This window comes from Fistularia commersonii, chromosome 32, assembly GCF_037954325.1.
Source record: "Fistularia commersonii isolate RoL2024-O1a breed Wild chromosome 32, RoL_Fcom_v1.0, whole genome shotgun sequence".
NCBI classification, from domain to species: domain Eukaryota; kingdom Metazoa; phylum Chordata; class Actinopteri; order Syngnathiformes; family Fistulariidae; genus Fistularia; species Fistularia commersonii.
In genome coordinates, this window is record NC_141315.1 from 1,943,894 (window position 1) to 1,965,786 (window position 21,893).

The 21,893-nt window shown below is 39.4% G+C and overlaps 1 protein-coding gene across 4 annotated transcripts in view; it reads right to left on the reverse strand.

Annotated features, from left to right (window-relative positions):
* The window catches only part of plce1 (phospholipase C, epsilon 1), a 79,061-nt gene that overhangs the window by 55,568 nt on the left and 1,600 nt on the right, over positions 1-21,893 (reverse strand). For 2 of the 4 annotated variants that reach the window (XM_086139893.1, XM_086139895.1), the window contains exons 2-5: positions 16,194-16,338; positions 14,830-15,487; positions 12,984-13,385; positions 12,611-12,820 (exon numbers count right to left, since the gene is read on the reverse strand). In XM_086139893.1, coding sequence (XP_085996019.1) covers positions 12,611-12,820; positions 12,984-13,385; positions 14,830-15,447 — 1,230 coding nt within the window. In that variant the 5' untranslated portion in view covers positions 15,448-15,487; positions 16,194-16,338. Of the gene's footprint in view, positions 1-12,610; positions 12,821-12,983; positions 13,386-14,829; positions 15,488-16,193; positions 16,425-21,893 lie in introns of those variants that run through there. The other 2 variants (XM_086139894.1, XM_086139898.1) reach the window with 2 other exon arrangements.

The following is a 21,893-nucleotide window of genomic DNA, read 5'->3' on the forward strand; positions in this document are numbered from 1 at the left end:
ATTTGATTAGTAAAACCAGCAACTGAGAGAGAGAGATTGGGATGGGAAGGAAACAGGAGACAAAGTGAGGAGGGAAAAAGAAAGAGACATGGCCTTCTCTGCCAAATGCAGAGGGTACCCCCATATTAGGTTATGAAGCAACAAGCCCAATTCAAGTCAACAGCAAAGCGGAAGATATTATCAGTGAGCACATTCTAAACATGCTGACATGGAAGACATACAGTTTTAATCGATCCTCCTCAAGGGACCTTGTCAGTGTGTAAACAATTTTGAATAAAATTAAAATAAATCATCTGTATTTTAATTTGGAGGTATTGCACAGAGCCTGAAAATAAATCACCCCAGCTACTCAAAGTCAACACTTGAAAATATTGATTTTGAGTAATTCTACCCCAGTCTTTGACTAGTGCAAAGTGATGTAAGTCTGTTGAGTCAACGTCAAAGGTGCAAATGGCAAGCTTGTAAGAAGTGTTCCTCTACTTATATAAACTACTTTGCCTAAAGGTCTGTTTACATCATGCAGTAAAGCACTGCACAATACAATCCTTAATAAATTGCACCAATAAATGTTTTTACATTGTTCATTATAGGGAGGTAGTCTTTTCTGTTGGATCTTAGGTCTGTTGTAACTCTGACAGTGCCTGTGGTGGACTGTGTATGGCACTGGCGTCCACCTCACTGAGGCAGGCCTAAAGCTGATCACAAACCACAAGATTAGGGTTAGGGTCTTCAGCTGGGGACCGTCGCTTCTTGACTTTTCACCCCTTAACTCAGAATATCTCTTGGTGGCTGGGAAGTGAAACGTTCTGATTTGTCAACAGTTGTTCATTATAACTGGATCTTTATTAGGAGGATGTTAGTATAATCAAGTACTATTCATCAGTTAAAGTCAAGACCAGACATTAGAACTTTCCGAAATTGTATAAGAAAAAAAGGATCAGTCAATGTGTCCTGGAACAACATGTCAACCAGTCAAGCTGGCAGGCATAACTGATTTGAAAAAAGTAATAATAAAATAACCTGTATTACCTGTATTATAACAACACCTCAACAGGACCACACTTGGTTTTCATAATTAGAAAATTTATATTTAAATACACCCAAGTTAGTCCTTCCTGTCATCATTAATTGCTCTGAAACCTCATATATAGTCATACAGACTATATTACCGCAAGTGATATAACTTAATTAAAGCAGTATGTTCTATTGAATACAACTAATTAAGAGGAAAAATTCATGTTTCACACTCAACTAACATCAAAGTAGTCTTTAAAACAAAGCAAACAGCTGGCCTGCCCTCAGTCTTTGCTTTGCATTTCTTTGATCAATACTCAACTAATGAGGCTGGCATTCTTGGCCAGTAATGAGGGGCCATATTAAGAACCTATGCTGCATTTAAGACATTAATTGCATTTAGAAAACACAAAGTCCCAGATCAAAATAAATGACGACAATATTATAGTAAGATGCAGCCTCATGTTCTATGTGACTATGCATAATTTTTGAACATGGGTATCTGCAATGTGTATATTTCTTGTGATACATTTCAGTATCTTTTTACAATGCAGAACATGTATTACATCTCAGTCCTTTTATGGGTAATGCCTCAATTCTAAATTCTTGGAAACAGCAGATGCCACATTAATTTCAGAGAAAATGTTGCCCTCTGGTGGATATGCACAGAAGGTGTGGCAATGAACATATGTTAAAGAATAAAATGATTTCATGTAAAACAAGACAGATCAACGAAGCAGACGCATGGCAAAATTTAATTGAGATATGTAGATAAAGTCAGATCTAAAACAAGTTTCAAAGCCATGTAAAAATATTTGCACCTCCTCACAGTATATAGAGGGGGATCTCAGTGAAAGCAACAATAGGATTTTTTAAGCTTTTTTATAAACTTTGTCTAATTTTCGAGTGAAACATAAATCAGAACACAACATCCGGTATTAATGGACCCAGAATGATATGTCATAACCGCAATTTCTTCGGAGCTTTTATTATCTCCGCTAGGTGGCAATAAAAGACTTCCTTTTTATTCAACACTCCTGAGTTGCAAAATGGTCAAATTTAAATAAACTGTCTCAAAAGATAATATTTTTTGTAGCCATGCTTTTCAATTAATCAAAATTGATATTGAAAGAATGTATTTTGTTTTTCGTAAGAAGTTGTGTATTGTGCATGAGGGTAGTGGTTGTCCAGTAAAAGGAATGCTGGCAGTCTGGCTTCATTAGGGAAAACTTGGTCAAAACTACAGAATGTTTTCAACTTTGACGTAATATGAGACAGACTCAGAACATGATCAGGAAGCTGCTGTTGTAAATGCAGCTCAAACCAAAAGCATTCAAACATATTATATACAATACAACCTTGAGAAAATATTTGAGCTTTGCTTTTTTAATGTCCTCTGGCTGACCTCACCAATTTTGAGCTGAGGAGTTAGAGCAAGGGAGTTGGAAGGCTATTCTAACAACAATTGAGTTAATAATAGAATGCAACATTAATAGCATAACATACAATTCCAGTGGGTTCTAATTTAATTTAACATGGGGCTATTGGTGCCTTGTTTTAAACTAAATTTAGATTAAAAACAAAACTGAACATACTCAAGGGATTTCTCAAGTGTAAAAATGTTTACTGATCACTGGGAGCATGTAAAAATAAGTGACTCATGCAGCAGACTAATCAAGCATATACTAGGAGCAATGTTTTATAATTCACAGTAAAGCAATTCAAACTGGTAAAAACATGTCTCTGTATGAAATTATTTTGACTCTATTTATCTGAAAATGATAACGTTTCACAGTCTTCGCACTGACTTCCAGAAAGGACTGTCTCCCAGATGATGGAGAAATGCAGTTTTCCCACAGCCACAAGGATGTGAGGCGACTGAGCTAACAACACACACTCATATGTTTGAACCCCATAAAGTAAAAACACAAACACCACATACACAAGATGAATTTTGATTTACAAAAGGGTCTGTAGGCACTTCTGCATGCCCAATTCAAGTAAACACATTTTGAAGTTCTGTTACTTGTAACAACGCCATGTGATGGTTGAAGAGTGCCGGTAAGACTTTACATTTACAAGATATTGTTGCTGTGAGGAGGACAATACTATTCCATCTACTATTCTACTCTTTTAATAATAATATTTTACCCTTTATGAATCCCTAGTGGGGAAATTTGTTCTCTGCAATCAACCCATTATGAATGAACCATGAGCAGTTGGCATGCCATTGACCAGCGACAGGGGAGCAGTTAGGGGTTCAGTATCTCGTTCAACAACACTTCAACACACGAAGAAGTAAAGGAATGATGGGTTGCAAAGACAATTGCTCTACCTCCTGCACCACGACGCCTGCCTGTATTACAATGTCTGTTTAGCGGACATTTGACTACTGACTGAGCATGTGTATTAATACACACACACACACACACACACACACACACACACACACACACACACACACACACACACACACACACACACACATACACACATACACACTAATCTCTAGCTAAGCCACAACACCTAGCTGAGTGAGAAAGGGGCATGCTCCACACATTCCTCTAGCGGAAAACACAATGAACATGGGAGTGATAGAATCAAGGTTAAATAGTGTGGCATACATGATGAGTAAGTCATGTGTCTATGTGTGTGTGTGTATGTGAGTGTGTGTGTGTGTGTGTGTGTGTGTGTTAGTGTGCGTGTGAGTGTGTTAGAATTCAACCCTGAAACATTTAATTAAGTCACAATATTCAAAATTCCTTTTAACATTGTGCGTAAAAATCCTCCCCCTTAAATTGGGTCCCTGTCATTCATGGCCAGTGCTTGTCAGACAGTGACTGATTCATACTCTGATTCATATTAATTTCCTTTGTTTAAGTTTGCCATGTTACAAGTACGTTGATCAAATCTCTGACAAACATCTTCATCAGATGAAAAGTGGGCTTGGTTCTGGTTTTTCCTGTACAAATATAATAAAATACTAAGAGAAACAGAAATAATGATTTTCTCATATTTGCATGCACTGTGTAATGCAGCCTCTGGCCGGCACTGGCAAGGTGTTTCCCCAAGCCAGCCTCGGGGGGATGCGGAGCAGTGTCTCCCTGAGCAGGTCCCAAGCCCGAATAAATGCAGAGGGTTGCGTCAGGAAGGGGCATCCAGTATAAAACTTTTGCCAAAACCAAACATGCGAAACAACCATAATTACCTGATCATACCGGATTGGTCGAGGCCCGGGTTAACAACAACCGCGGTTGGTACCGATAACCTACAGGGAACCAATGGAAACTGGGCCACTGTACGTCAAAGAAGGAGTGGAGGAAGGCATGTTCGGAAGCAGAGACGGTAGCTGAAAGGCAAGAGCCTGGGACTGAGAGTAGGGACGTTGAATATTGGGAAGTTGACAGAAAAAGGTAGAGAGTTGGTTGGCATGATGCAGAGAAGGAAAGTGGCTATACTGTGTGTCCAGGAGACCAGGTGGAAAGGTCGTAAGGCTAGAAGCTTAGGAGCATGCTTTAAGTTGTATTATCATGATACTGACAGTAGGAGAAATGGAGTAGGAGTAATCTTGAAGGACGAGTTTGTTAGGAATGTTCTGTAGGTGAAAAGAATGTCAGATAGACTTATGAGTCCCAAATTGGAAATTGAAGGTGTGGTGCTCAGTGTTGTTAGTGGCTATGCCCCACAGATGGGATGTGAATTTGAAGAGGAGAAGAAATTCTGGAATGAGTTAGATGAAGTGATACAGAATATCCCTCTGGAGATGAGAAAGTAGTAATTAGTAATTGACATGTTGATGAAGGCAATAGAGGGGAAGAAGAAGTGATGGGCAGATTGGGTATACAGGATAGGAACACAGAGGGACAGATGTTGGTAGGTTTTGCAAAAAAGGATGGAAATGGCTGTAGTGAACACCCAGAGGGAAAAGTGGTGGAAGCTGAAAAGGGAGGAGGTTTGTATGGTTTTCAGGGAGGAGTTGAGAAAGGCTCTGGGTGGTCAGGGAGAGCTTCCAGATGATTGGACAACTACAGCTAGTGTTATCAGCGACACAGGTAGGAGAGTACTTGGTGTGTCATCTGGAAGGAAAGTGGATTAGGAGTCTTGTTGGTGGAATGAAGAAGTGCAGGAGTATATACAGAGAAATTTCTGAATAGTTTATTCAACAGGATCTTAGAGAGTGAGAAGATGCCTGAAGAAGGAGACGAAATGTGATGATGCCTATTTTTATGAATAAGTGGAATGTTTAGAATTGCGGCAGCTATAGTGGGATAAAGTTGATGAGCCATACAATGAAGTTATGGGAAAGAGTAGTGAAAACTAGACTGAGAGCAGAAGTTGGCATTTGTGAACAGGAGTATGGCTTCATGCCTGGAAAGAGTACTACTGATGCAGTATTTGCTTTGAGAATGCTAATAGAAAAGTACAGAGAAGGCCAGAGGGAGCTGCATTGTGTTTTTGTGGACATAGAAAAAAGCATGTGACAGGATGCCAAGAGAGGAGCTCTGGTATTGTATGAGGAAGTCTGGAGTGGCAGAGAAGTATGTTAGACTGATGCAGGACATGTATGCTAGCTGTGAGACAGTGGTGCGGTGTGCTGTAGGGGTAACAGAAAAGTTCAAGGTGGAGGTGGGGCTCCATCAGCTCTGAACCCCTTCTTGTTTAAAGTGGTGATGGGAATATATATGTGTATATGTGTGAATGAGAGGAACTCGGGTGGAACGGTCAGGCTACAGGGAGTGGAGATCAAGAAGTTGGAGGATTTCGGGTACTTGGGGTCAACAATCCAGAGCAACAGAGAGTTTGGAAAAGAGGTCAAGAGATGGCTTCAAGCAGGTTGGAATGGGTGGAGAAAGGTGTTGGGGTACTATGTGATAGAAGACTATTGTCCAGAAGAAAGGAAAGGTGTACAAGACAGTGGTGAGACCAGCGATCCAGTATGGCCTTGAAACAGTTACAATGACCAAAAGACAGGAGGCAGAGCTAGATGTCGCTGAGATGAATATGTTGAAGTTCTCTTTGGGAGTGACCAGGACGGAGAAGCCAGACTGAATACCAATATATTCACTCTGAATATATTGGTATACGGATTGGTAGACGGATGCTGGACTTGGAGCTGCCAGGCAGGAGGTCTCGAGGAAGACCAAAGAGAAGATTTATGGACGTTGTGAGAGAGGATATGAAGGTAGCTGGTGTGAGAGAGGAGGATACAGAGAGTAGGGTTAGATGGAGAAAGTTGAATCGCTGTGGCAACCCCTAAAGGGAGAAGCTGAAAGGAGAAGAAGAAGATTTGCACGCACTGTGTGCCGTTCAGCTAATGCTAAACTAACAGCAGTTCAGCTTGCAAATAAATATACAAGTTGGGCTTTCTCTCCATGCCTATTTTTACAGTTGTTTCATCCAGACTTTATTTCACTAGGTGCAGCATGATGTTTCAGAGTACTGCATTGGTTACATCTATTTTGAAGATAGACTTATTGTATTTGCTCACTCTAAATTTTTCATAAATATATTTTGTGCTGTTGCCATGATGTAGAGTTTACTATCTGGTGTTCCTAATAAGAAGGTCCACATGTATTTAATATGTTGTAACAAATTACCTGGTGTATATTTAATGACCCCATGCCATTGCAATGTCTTGAAACATTTCTTTAAAATGTTCCCCTCAAAATGTGCACTAATTTGAAACTTGAAAAAAATGGTTTTGTTTGCAAAATTATTAATTCATTCTTAATTCAAACTAAAATAATGGGACTGAGCTGAATAGTTAACAAGCAAAGGGGTGGAACGACCAAAGTAAACATAATTCAATCGATAAACAACCTCCATGGGTCACAGTTTGCAATGTAATTACAGTTTGCTATTATGTTTGGTCTGTTGTGAGCACCCCTCCATGAGCTGAAACCTTACCGTGGTGGAGAGGTATGCACGTCTCAGTGACTCTGGGAGCTATGTTGTCGGGCGCTTTATGCCCCCGGAAGGATCACCCAAAGCAAAATGTTCCCCAGTGAGGGACCAGACAAAGTGGGGCTCAGAAGAAGAAAATCATTGGACCCAGTTTTCCCTTGGCCGGACGCGAGTCACCAGGGACCTCCCTCCCCAAAGCCAGGCTCGGGGATGGGGCTCGGCGGCAAGCACCTGGTGGCTGGGTCTTTACCCATGGGGCTCGGACAAGCACAGCCCGAAGAATTGACATGGGTCCCTCTTCTCCTGGGCTCACCACCCACAGGAAGGGCCAAGGGGGTTGGGTGCAGTGTGGGCCAGTCGGTAGCTGGAGTGGGGGACCTTGGCGGCCTGATCCTCAGCTACAGAAGCTAGCTCTTGGGACAAAGAATGTCACCTCTCTTGCGAGGAAGGAGCCGGAGCTGGTGCCCAAGGCCGAGAGATTCCGACAACATATAGTCGGACTCACCTCAACGGAGAGCGTGGGGTCTGAAACCAGGCCTCTCTTGAGGGGCTGGACCCTTTTTTTTATTCTGGAGTTGCACCCAGGCAAGTGTGGACATATATATTGCACCCCATCTTGGCGCCTGCACATTGGGGTTCAACCTGGTGGACGAGAGGGTAGCCTCCCTCCACCTTCACGTGGGGGGATGCGTTCTGACTGTTGTTTGTGGCTATGCACCCAACAACAGTTCAGTTTACCCACCCTTCTTGGGGTCCCTAGAGGGACTGCTAGAGACCACTCCTACCGGGGACTCCCTCGTTATACGGGGAAACTTCAACCCTCACGTGGGCCACAACAGTGCTACTTGGATGGGCGTGATTGGGAGGAACAGCCCCCCTGATCTGAACTGAAGCAGTGTTTTGTTATTAGACTTCCGTGCTCGTCACGGATTGTCCACAACGAACACCATAACCCCATCTTCAGGCATAAAGGAGTCCATATGTGCACTTGGCACCAACACACCTTAGGCCACAGTTCCTTGTTCGACCTTGTGGTCATATTGTCGGACTTGCGGCCGCATGTCCTGAACACTCGAGTGAAGAAAAGGGCGGAGCTGTCAACTGATCACCTCCTGGTGATGAGCTGGCGCCAATGGTTGAGGAGGATGCCGGTCTGGCAGACCCAAACGATTCTGGGAGCTATGTTGTAGGGGTCTGCTGGGAACGCCTGGCAGGGTTCCCTGTCAGAAGGAGTTTGAACTCCCATCTCCAGCAGAACTACAACCACACCTCAAGGGAGGCTGGAGAGACTGGTTCCGAATGGGCCTTGTTCCTGCTTCAAATGTCGAGGCGGCAGACCGGAGCTATGGTCATAAGGCAGTCGGTGCCTGTCGAGGCGGCAACCCTCGAACCCACGGCTGGACTCCAGCTGTGAAGGATGCCGTCAAACTGAAAGAGTCCTATTAAACCTTTCTGGCCTGTGGGGCTCCGGAGGCAGCTGACAGGTAACTCCGGATCTAAAATCTATTGAAAAACATGGCATCCCTCTTTAACCTTTAAAGCAGTAAATTTACCTATGGAATAAAGGTCTCTGATTTTCTGACTTGAGATTAATTTACACAGTAAAATGGTTTCATATTACAAATAAAAATGATAGAAATAAAATCAATTCTCCTTCATTAATCCCCATGAGGAAATTCATGCAATTAACCCATCATGGATGAACCATAAGCAGTAGGTATGCCACCAACCATCACCAGGGGAGCAGTCAGGGGTTTAGTGTCTTGCTTAGCAACATGATACACTCGGAGGAGAATGTTCGGTTCCAAAGACAAGTGCTCTAACTTGTGCACCACGCTGCACCCCATAACAGGACAGAACTGATCCTGCAAATCAATCATCACAATTTGGGTCAATGTACTGCAATATTGATAGACTAAAAATGTGATATGCTATTAAGTGGGTGATCCATCTTGGTGTGAGGTCCAGCTGCAATTCTTTATCAACTGTTAAAAAGCTACCGGGAGGTTCAAGATGCTATGCTTAAGAATACAGTGACAGTAGTTCATGATAAATAACTTCCTTTGCAGTGATTCTGGATTTGAACTGAAAGCATTCCGACCATTAGTCTCTTACTTGAAATGTCCCCACTGTGGGACAATGACAGGCACATTCTATTCTTTTCTACATTTGACAAGAAAAACTGAAAGACAGAGGAATGAATGACATAATTACCAGATTCCCTCGAGACTCTTTTCCTGTCCCTATAGGGTGTTATAAGTGCTATATACATTCATCCATAATCTACTCAAAATCATGAAATACAAAATCCTGAAATGCAACCTCATCAATAACTACCTAAAAGGGGTTTTCAGTTATTCACAAAAACTGGAGAAGGACACGGTAATTGACAAACCACTTTATTATCACCTGACTCAGTACAATTCCTGCCATGCATCTATGGACTAAAAACACAAGGAGGGAGCTCCCCTCAGATAGATTCAAACTCAGTTGAAATGGACACAGTTTAATTTGTTTTTAATTTTGAGAGACAGAAATCAGGAGTGTACTAGAGTGAGACAGAAGAGGATGCGATGGTTGGTAAGGATAGGAACAAATGCACACAGATATATTACTCTTAATAGCACTTCCACCAAGAGTGACCTGTATAATTGCAAAAATAATATAGAATAAAGCTTGTAATATTCACAATGCTGGATGTCTGTCAAGACCACTGCAGTGGATCAACCCATATCACATGGGAATCTGCAAAATGAGAGCGGCAAAGTACTTGGGAGTTGTCATGGCACAGCTGTAGTGGTGCACTCACCTGTGCCTCCCACAGAAGAAATGCCTCTTTCAGGTGTACAAAGCAAGGTCCACTGGATAAAATATGCATCTGACAAACGGATTATCAAATTCACAAGGGAGGATGTTACCAAACAACAAATTTCCCTTTTTGGATTGTGAAGTATACATTCTACAGGTAGAGGCCTGGACATAAGAATGAACCAGACACCAATACACTCTAATCAGTATGTGTTTAACACTCACCATATTTTCAAACATAAACCAGAAGTAATAAGAGCTCATCACAATCAGGTGGAAAACATTGCTATTGCCAAATGTAGGAAAAGAGGTCCAACATATTAAGAAAGCCTTAAAATCATGTGCTTATTCTAATGGAGCCTTCACAAAAACAGAAACTGCCAGATGACAGGACTTGGAACTGGACAAAGACAACAATAAATGCACTGCCATACATTGCTGGTATTAGTTCACTTGCCCCAATAGGATTGACAACAAAAGACCATGACCTGAATGACTGAGAACCTTGACAGACATTTTAGGCAATCCGTAAAAACACTTGGGAAAGTTATATAGTGACTCACTATATAGTGATTTTTTAATATTAAATCATAGGTTGTTAGGAGATATGCAAGAACATGCAATTTTTCATCCTCTTTTTCTACTGCTTTGCCCTTTACGGGTCACCAAAGCCAATCATCTGCCTTCATCTCCCTGTCCTCTGCATCCTCTTCTCTGACACCAACTAACTTCATGACCTCTTTCACTTCATCTATAAATCTGCTCTTTGGTCTTCCTCTACACAAGAACATTCAGTCTGAGCTTCAAGGAAGTGTCCCATTTACCATGTTGTTAATAAACTGACAAAATAAATGATACTGTATCCCTGTCTATGCAGATTGTGCATGCTTGTGGTCAATTAAGACTGACACCCCTTAAACCAAATTAAATTACTCAGCAGTACTATAATGATGAACTCTTCCAAGGAAGCACATAAAATTTGTCAGATGTAGGAGTGTTTTTGGTCTATATATATAAATTTCAATGTGATACCTATGCTAGATAATGAGATTGTGTATGTTCCTGCATTGTCTGCACAAGTGACCTCTATGGTACTCCAGTTTTCTCCCACAGTCTAACAGTAGAACATTTCTTGGAAGCCCCTACCCATATTGCATCCCTCACAACAGAATAGGCAGAGATAGAATTAATGTGTGATTTTTAATGCATTCTTCTCCTGGCACTGAGATGTGTTCTATAAGTATATGTATTACTATTGTACCACTGTAGGATTTTGTGCTTTGTCAGCTTTTGTCAGTAGAAAAATATAACTTGATCATTGAATTTTCTGTCAACATAGCCAGCTGAGATCATTTGATCCAGCAGATATTTCAGCTTTGATTGAAAGTCTCAGAATGTAAGAAGGATCTTAACCATCTTTTTTAAATTTCTTAATTCACATAAAGATTTATGGGATATTTTCCAAAGTTGTGGAAGATTTCTAAATAGCAGTGAGGGCAAAAAAATAAGTCAAATGACCCTATGATGTAAAATGTCTCTTTGGTTTGAACATTGGGTTATTCTTTGCGTGAGGAGAAAAGAGTTTGGTTTGAAGAAGAAAATTATTTACATAAAATACAGCTCAGTAAATCTAAAGTTGGTGAATTACTCTCATTTTCTGATACCTGTTTGCCTCATCCTAATCTATTTGTCAAATTTTCTATGCCTGAATGTCTGATCCCATATACATGTTTATAAATTTTATTCCATGGTACAATTCATTCTTTTTCCACTACCCACAAAATCTCCCTCTCCCTCTCTCTCTCCCCCTCTTCCCCCTCTCTTTCCCCTGCTTGCATCTCAAGACTAGAATGTGTAACTCAAAATAAAGAGTTATATTGAATGTTTCCTAATGAAAGGTAGATATATGCTTTTAACCAAGCAGTCAAAGTTGCATACCTGATGAGAGGCTTTGATATGTGTAATATACTCTATTTCTTACCGAGAAACTGAATAACAAAATAGCAAAGTCCATCTCCATGCCACTCTTTTTTTCTTTCCATTAACCTATTTCTCACTTTCCCTCTCTGCCATGCTCATCCATGCTCTCCAATTTCCATTGCTAAAATTTTAATGTAGATGCCAACTCAATTTATTTATGTGTGCGCGCGCACACACACACACACACACACACACACACACACACACACACACACAGCTCAGTCTTACTACTCTTGGAGAGCAGAACCAACAGAGAATAAATCATTTTTCCTTTTTCCACGCAAGGGCTCTGACAATGAGCCTGTCTTTGAGTTTTTGGTGTGTGTATGTGAGTGTGTGTGTGCGTGCGCACCATAGTCTATCAAACATACTCCTTAAGCAATTGATTAATCTGTCATGCATAATCAACCTATTTTTTTTATGACTAAAGCCATTTTTTCCTCCATTGGAACAAGAATCACTCATATCGCCGATGTTCTTGTGTCACAGTGATCTAGCACTGTACTCTTGCTGGTGGCAGAAACATGAGGAGCAAATCAGACACACATCTCCAGAAACTTCACATCATAGGAATAATCATGTTAACTCTCTGGGCAAAATGATAGTGATGTAAGACAAAAGTGGAAGATCCAACAGTGAAGGACTTCCTTTACTCATAAAAAGGCAGCATAATAACCACATGCATAGGATGATGGAAAACATTTTAATTGTGCTGAAAAATTGTTTTCTGACAAGGTTTGGACCAGCATGAGGAATTTTAGCTTTTTTAACTTATCAAGATTGCTTAGAGTTGTAGATGTTAACAATTACCATTTTTACAGATTACCTTGTATTTTTCCACCAATAATGGCATTTCATGTCAAATGTGGTTTTGACCAAAGCATGCATTCTAACTCGTCCTTACCTTTTGCAGTGAAATCCCAACAAAGTGCAGCATCTCTTGGCAGACTGTGATGTGTTCTGCCATGTTACCCATTAAGATTGGCAACATAATGCCCTTGTTGGGTCGCCAAGTCATGTGGCAAATAACTGTCGTCCAAGCTCCCTCTGAGATATGTCCCGATGGCAGTGTCCGGACAATCGCTCTGGTTCCGGTACACACTGACTTCGTCATCTTGCACAGAGAGACATAATTTCATTACATTGCTCTGAAGGACATAAATGAGAGTGTTATCACCTTTTATCATATAATGCTATTTCATATATAAATATAATATATTCGATATAACACCAACAGATAAAAATTAAATACCGAACCCCAATTTTAAAGTATGTACCTTTTGATTATTCTTAAAGAACCGTCTAACCAAGACAGTGGAACGCTCTTTACGGTTCCTAAAGAATTCTGTGTTGTCCAAGAAACCTTTTTCATCACCCTCCTCACTGCTGCAATCCACGTTGCAACTCCTGATCACTTCTGAGGACAACCTCTCATTGTATCTCGGGGTTGTTGTCCTGGCTTCAAGAGATGATTGTTGCAGGAACAATGTCTCTAATGAGTATTTCTTTACTCTCGGCCTTCTGTTGAGCCGCTCTAAACTTAGGTAACCATTTTTGAGGTGGTGCTGGTGGATGTGTCCATTCTGCTGCCGGTGACAGGAAAGGGGTGAACTGAACGGAGACACTACAGAGTTCAGTTCACAGGATGGGCTGCACTGGGGTGATAGGGTAGATGAGGTCTGGAAAAAAATCAGAACAATAATTTTTCTGTATAGCTTGATAAGTAGAGTTTATAGACAATCTAACAAAATAAGACTTAACTAAAAGTCTTGAGAATCCATTGTCTCCATTGATTTGGCAATGTCTTTAGTCCCATGTGGTAACTGCGAGTGCAGCGTAAAAGGGAGGGGGTATTTATGGAAGGCAACGATGTGGCTCATGATCATGAGGTTATCATGAGGGTAGAAATACAAATACATGGAACAAACAGAATTTCATATCATGTGCATATTATGTGCCAAGACTGTAATGCCTGTTTCCTAAATTCTTTTGTCAGCAAAAAATAAATAAATAATATATATATATATACATATATATAAACATTATAGCCGTCATGCAATAATCTACTGTGTTCCACCAGCCCATGAATCCATACAAACCTCGAGCAGCCTTCTGCCTATAGCCTGTCTTTAAATATCTCATTATGGCAGCTCAGGAATTACATTTCCTGAAAACATTTGATGGTCTATTAGTTATTTTCAATGAATTATCTCAGTCCCTCAATCACCCATTAATTGAAAGCAGTCCACTAAATGTGCATTAGCCTTAATTCTTCTTCTTTATTCAGCTTTTCCCTTCAGCGTTCGCCACAGCGAATCAACTTGCTCCATCTAACTCTATTCTCTGTATCCTCCTCTCTCACACCAATTACCTTCATATCCTCTCTCACTATGTCCATAAGTCTTCTCTTTGGTCTTCCTCGAGACCTCTTGCCTGGCAGCTCCAATTCCAACATCCGTCTACCAATATATTCTCTATTCCTCCTTTGTACATGACCAAACCATCTCAGTCTGGCTTCTCTGAACTTCTCTCCAAAACATCTATCATGTGCTATTCCTCTGATATACTCATTCCTGATCTGATCCATCCTGGTCACTCCCAAGGAGAACCTCAACATCTTCATCTCTGCAACCTCTAGGTCTGCCTCCTGTCTTTTTGTCATTGTAACAGTTTCTAGGCCTTACAGCATCGCTCCATTCTCCATTCTTCAGGCATCGTCTCAATCTCTAAGATACTGTTGAATAATCGAGTCAGAAAATCTACTGCTGCCTCTCCTAGACACTTCCACACCTCTACAGGTATATCATCAGGACCAACTGCTTTTCCACTCTTCATCCTCTTTATTGCCTTACTCACTTCAATTGTACTACTAATAATTACTAATTAGCCATACTTCAATGTAGTTTTTTTTTTTCCACTAGTGTTAACCTAGACCCACAACTTGTTCAGGGGGTATGTCATGTATTTTGTTACATCTGCACAGTTTTACCGTATTATCTGATAGCTTTGGACCTAAAAAACATCAATTCAAATGATATCTTTAAAAGACTTTTACTTATTAAACATTTGTAAGCACAGGGGAATATATGTATAACCAGGGCTAACATCCTTGTCATGTATTACCTTGTAGAGGCCCAACATCGGCACAGGCAGGCTGCTGCGCCGGATTTGGCACTGGTGTGGCCGAGAGGGACTGGCGCTATGGTGTAGACTGTGAACAGGACTGGAGCTGAGGTTTTGGCTGGACTTAGAAATATGGCTATAGTTGATGTTAGAATGGCTGCTGAGGCTAGAATGGCTACAAAGGCCAAGAGTGTCACCACTGTTTCTCCTGCCAGTATCTACTCTCTCTTGTCCAGTGCCCAGCTGGCAAAGGCACCCTTTTGAAACGTTCCCAGGTATTGGAATAAGTCTGCTAGTTGCTTTGTGTGTTTTACCGACTAACTGCTTCGAAAAAAGGTCCTCTTCTGCACTACAAAGGTTTGGGCCGCAATTAAAACAGTCATATCTCCTGTCTAAAACTGTCCCTTTTCCAGTGTCAGGTGAAATTTTCCTACAAAAGTAAAGAGGAGGGCTATTTCTCTGTTTTGATTGCAGGAACTGGTCGGGTTTTTGGCCAAACTCCCTGCAGTCATTTAAGTGTCTGGCTTCTTTGCTGGATCTGATATCAGTGAATATAGGTGAAGTATGCTGAACCAAAACAACAGTTTCAATGTGTGTTTGATTTTCTTCAGTAGCCATTGTGCTTCCCACGTCGTTCCACTACATTCCTTGTTTTGCTCTGAAATGAATTAAGACTTTTTTGTTTAAGGTAGACAAACAGGTCAAATAAAAAAAAAAAACATTTATAGGAACGTCAATATTTTGCACATATTGATAAAGTTGACAGAACCATCCTAACTATCACCAATTTTTGATGTAAGCATCCAGAACACTTCTAAAATTTATGAGTTTTATCCTTCAATCACAATTACCTGCTTAATGACAAAATGTGAATGTGAAAACGAAATTATCCTAGTGTGTAGTCTTAGAGATAAGATCCTCATCCACATATCCTCAACAAAGCCGGTCTACATAAGTAATGATCTTTTCTAATGCTGGTTTTTGACATCTTTGGACAGGGCAATTGCCCATCTGTAATTCATAAAATGAGTGGGAGTGGGGAGGGGGCTTCTCTTTCATCCCACTCTGTTACTGATTCAAACAATAACCAAAAGGAACAGGACAACTTTAACTATTGCAACATACAGTATGCTATTAGTATCATGCATCTAATCTAGTTTTAAAAGTCAAAATACTTCTATCATCTAATTAATTAAATTTTAATAGTCAAAAGACAAATACTATTCTTTGAATTCAGTGTGCCATCGCTGAAAAAAGCGTTTTCTGTGGTAAATACCTCTAGTGTCTAGAGTTCTGAGTAACAAGACAGTGTGTGCTCTTTGTGTTTGTGTTGTGGATATAGAAGCATATACAGCTGTACAAACCAGCAGAAAGAGAAGCAGATAGATGACCCTGGAGGACTGAGGAATTTCCTTGATAGTAAGGTTCACAGTAAGGGCTTACAGAGCCATGTGTTCCTGTGTTTGAGTGCTGTATTGCACCCCGGGCATGGTTATCCACTTGCAGATTCTAAGGAGTAAAAAAAAAAAAGGACAAAACCACTATAATAAAAATATAATTGGAATCCATATGTTACTTTTAAAGATTTCTTTAAATGCAATAAAATAAGAGCGCAGATGGCTTACAACAGGGTGGACTAATACACATGAGGTGAAAAACAAATGAATAACAACAATTCATTTTGAAATTCGCAATGTGGCTATTTTAGCATATTAAGCATATTTGCCAAAATCCCTTCCCAGAACATAAGTCATTGTGTGTGAAGCTACTGAGTCAATAAGTGCTGAATGAGCAACAAAAGATGACAGATGGACAGAACAATAACTGAACACCTACCATAACACCTAACTTTCTTGGGGACTGAAAAAAAATTGTTTACCATAAATTTCTTGAGATCATTTCTGTGGCGCAGAACTAGGCTCTATGTAAATGGTATTAGATAAATAATAATAATATGTTAGGACAGTAACCTTTCACCTTTAACCTTTTTATATGTTTTGGAGATATAAGTATATATATCCTCATATATATGAGGATATAAGAATATATAAGGTTTTTTATTCCATGTGAAAAAAGTTAATAAAGTAAGATATTTAACTGCTTGGTGTTGAAGGGGTATTTCAGTTTTATCCATACAACAGTTATCATATATTACCATGAAATTCAATTCAATATTGCCATAAAAACAATTGTTGAGGGTATGGAAATGGCATTTACAAGTAACAGTTTTACAGTGAACCCTACAAGAACCAAAGTCCCTTTAAATAGCTGAAACTAAAGTGGAAATATCCTGCTTGTTACAGAGAATGAACCAACTGTGTGCATGTGGAAAATAGTATCACTGTTGTGGTAACATCAACAACATGCACAAATCCTGATTATATGGTCTTCTTATGTATGGTGGCGACTGACTAAATGATTGATGATAACAAAAAATAAGTGAACCAATGAAAATACCAAAACCTTGTAATTAAGTTCCTAGCAACACTCAATTCTCAGCCAAAGTGGCAGGTAGACAGAATTCAGAGGTTACCCAAAAAGGAGGGACCAGCCTCCACATTAGATGTTTTGAGTGTATCGAAGAAATAGCCAGAAATTTCTTTTAAGCTTGGGCATTTGGTCAGGGTGCCTCCTGGACACCTCCCAGGAGAGGTATTCTGGGCATACCCATCTGGGAGGAGACCACATGGAAGACCCAGGACATGCTGGAGACTATGTCTCAAGGCTGGCGTGGGAACACCTTGGGATCCCCCCAGAAGAGCTGGACCATGTGGCTAGGGAGAGGGAAGTCTGGGCCTCTCTGCTCCAGCTGCTGCCCCTGTGACTTAACTTTGGATAAGCAGCGAAAGATGGATGGATGTTTTTTAAGCATATTGCTTTTAGTGGTCATTGCACATTAAAGCGCACTCATAAACAAAAACAAACTCTTATATCAAAATTTGTGATCATGGTGGAAATCTGGATTCTCTGTGATACATCCAGATAAAAAAAAAAACTTATACAGATGTGCACCATTCATGGTTAGACAATGATATCTAACCTTCTTGTTACTACCTTCATTCTACGGCTGATTTGAGTTTTCCGATTTGACAGAAGCTAATCCTGAATTTTTGTTACTGATGTTGAAATAGATTTACTGTAAATAAATTTTGGCATCCGTGTGAGCGCATGGAAATGCTGCTTTCTTTAGCAAATTAATTAATAAATGGCAGATAACTTATATAAAGATATTTAAAATAAATGTATTATAAATGCATGGGTGACATAGTGACTCAATAGATAGCATTTCTGCTTCACAGCACAGCACAAAGGCCCCTGGCTCAATACCAACAGGGACCTTGCCTTCCTCAGGCTTCTCCAGTTTCCTGGAGATTATATTTTTGGCAGTTGTGGGAGTCCACAATGATTCATAACAGGTAGAATCTCAGGTGTATAAGCCACAGAAAACTAATATGTCTAACAAGATATATTAAAAACTACAAGACCTAGCTATATGTCCCTTTGCATAATTCCTTGGTGATTGTCATGATGACACATGATCAGTTTTTTACCTTTGTATCTCTTTGTTACCTGAAAGATAGAAGATTTGTATTTAAATTAAATTTTATTTGCATCAGGTCCATTGAGCTGGGCAGTGGTTACTAAGGTTTGACTCACCGCCAAGTTTTGGGCATTCAGGGAAAATTGTCAAAGCATTTGTGAAGCTATAGTAAGACAAAGCGTTGGAAAAACAAGAATATAGTTTTCATAGTGACCGCTTCAGCGTATAGAGTGGCTTTACAGATGCTGACTGCCAAATCAATAATGTCTGATGTCATTTCAGGACAGACTGACACATGACACATCAAAGTCTGAACCTGTCCTACAATGGGTCAGAAGGGCAGTACTAGTATAATCATGCAATAATTTAATGCATGATTGTAGCATTGAATTCTGAAACGAAATGCGTTTAAAAATATGACAGTCAGATGTTTTGTATTAATTATTTATTTTGTTTTGCTTCCAGAACTGCTTTTCATTTCTAGGTATAAAATAATAAGGAATAATTGTCGACATTTAGGAAAGGCTACCAAAAAAAACTTAACCAGGGATTACGTTTTCGAACGTACATATATGTGCATGTGTGTATCATACATGTGTATATATATACACACACACACACATATATATATATATATTTGCATACATTCATACATAGGTACATATACATGTGTGTGCACACACAGACCATACTCCCAAGTTTCTCTTGTTAGCAGCTGACCTATGACCTTGTGATGAAGGTACTCCAAGCCTCTGCCTTGAGCCAAACAAAGTACGGTAGACACATGTGGGCAAAAAAAAAAGAACCATGTCAAACTGACAAGTGCATTGACCATGAAAACCCATCCAAATCACTTCCACATCATGTGATGTACAATGTACATATGTACATATCTCTCTAGCCAGACAAATTTTCTTCTAAAAGGCCAAAAATTATGCAATATATTTGGGAAAGAATTTATCTGCATACTTCAGAAAGATAGTGAAAGTATGTGACAAAATGACATACAGGGATGGGCTATTCAGACATTTCTTGACTTCCGGAGCCAATTAATGTTGCGATAACAAACTATTTCATTTGAGCTGTTAAATTGTTTGAATGTTTTAGGGTTTTTTGTTAAGGTTTTTGTTCTTAACAAAATAAATAACTTCTGATAGGATATTTTATATACCGACATTATATACAGGTACATATGCAGACAGACAGAAAAGCAGTCAGACGGATGAACAAAATCCGCAACCTGACATTTCATTTATATTGGTACTCTTTCACCTCAGTCCCTGTATATGTCAAACAATCAAGTTGCCCATCCATGACCATGAGTGGTAACACCTGCCTGTCCGAGACTGGACACTGTAAAAATAGGAGTGATAAGCCACACTGGCATCAATATAAGTTAAGGCTCATACGTGACCTCAATCCCTTCTAATAAAATGTTAAAGGGAAAACTCTGTGTCTACAGTATGTGTTCTCACATTCAATGTCAGAATATTGTTATTTTCCATTTGTTTGGATTTCCAAATTATATGTAATTAATTGATTTTACTTTTTAAAAAACTCCAGACAAACTACAGAATAAATCAGCTTTCACAGTGTGGAACACGATATGGTCTCTTCCCTTCTACTGTCCAGGAGATTCACAGACTTGTCTTAAACATATTTACCCCGTGTCAAAGGCATTAATCACAAATCTCACCCACTGTTCTACTCAAAGATGATAACATGTGTTTCTTAACATCAGGTCACTGATGAACTTCAAATGCAATATTGCTCCAGTTGTAGGAAAGTGATCCTTTGATTTCAAATGATAAAAGAAAAAAAGAAAGGAAGACAAAAAAGGAAAAAAAATTAGATTTTGCTTTGTTTTATTTGATGAGTGAAGATACAGCTGTTGCGATGCCTAAAAGCTAAAGCTATGCAAGCTCAAGTTATTATAGTATACATGTAAACACTGATTTTTTTGACTCTAAACTGATCCCCGATAAATCCTATGGGATTTAATAAGTTAGTGTCATATCTGGCCTGTGCATCAAATCTTATCCTAAATCCTGGTTTGTCCATTCAACAGGTGGCCTAACCTTTGTATAAAGCATTTGTCTAATCTTCATTTATGACAGAATATTGCTCAACTCATCCGAACAATGAGTCTTAGCTGTGCCTTCGCACGGACTTCCCTGGGAATAGTGAGTGGTTATGATTGATTATTTTACAATAATTCTAAAATTCATTACATTATTTTCAAGAATTTATGTATAAAGAAAAACATTTGACAAAAGAAAGAATAAGACGAGGAGAAACTATTTACAAAGAGGGGTTAAAATTCTAACAACTGAGCAGAAATGTCACTTACACTCTTGATCCTTCACAAACCCTTTAAATATTTTACACTCAGCTTCAACATTGGATCTTTCACATTCCAGCAACATACCCAGTAGGTCATGGAGAAAAGGAATCACCCCTTTCTATTGTGTGAGGGGTCATCATAGGAAAGCTTTGCCATGCGACTACAAAAGAGTGACGCTCCAACGAGTGTTGGAGTGTTGGAAGCAAAATAACGTCCAGAAGCATAATAATAGCCGTGTTGCTGGTGTATCAACACACAAAAAGTGGTATAGATGTAATCTGAACTAATCTGAGCCACTGATAGACATTCTGGAAATATCTATTAAATACTTGGGGAGGGAAAATTTAAAACGTTTGGTGATGTCTGTGCACTGCACTTGTTCACTCAAGTTTAATGAGCCACCCTGGAATCTATCCCTTTTTTTAATGCTGAGCTTCTGCAAAGAAAAGGTCCATCACATGACCACAACAGAATCACATTACTTCAGCTAGTCAGTATTGAAAAGAATCTGACTAATGAGGCACTAAAACCTGGACAAACAGAACAGTTATGCAGTTAGGGTAAAAAAGTTAAAAAAGTTATTTGTTTTAGGAGGGAAAATCAGTTAAAAGAACCAAGGTCTAAAGCAAAGACAGACATTGATTATATCATAAACCTGGATTCCACAAGCCTAATTCTTCTAAATAGGCTCTTACTTTCACAGATTTTCCAATGTGTTCCTGCACTCTCTTGCAGGGCTGCACAACTGATCAATAACTGTTTTGGTTAAGATACTATACAAATAAACAAAAGTATTGTAATCTGTTTTGTCTTTTTTATAGAATGACAGTTAGTCACCATAAAGTTTCAAATGTCACTCATTCCAAATAGTTTAAATCACAATAATGCCAAAACAACTGATCAATGATGATGATGATGATTTCATTATGTAGTCCAGTTGACAGAAACGGTAAATTTGTTTCAGGTTTTTACTAAATCCTTGCTAACCTGCAATTTTTTTTTATCTATTTGTCTTGGAAATATAACTTGTTCTTACAACTGCACTTTTCAAAATTTCAATTGCATAGTTACTTTTCTTTTGTACTGAGAAGCCATTTACAGCTTATAATAACTGTATCTGCTAAGTAGTATGAACATTTGATTTTACATTTTCAGACCAACTACAAATCCAGGTGATCA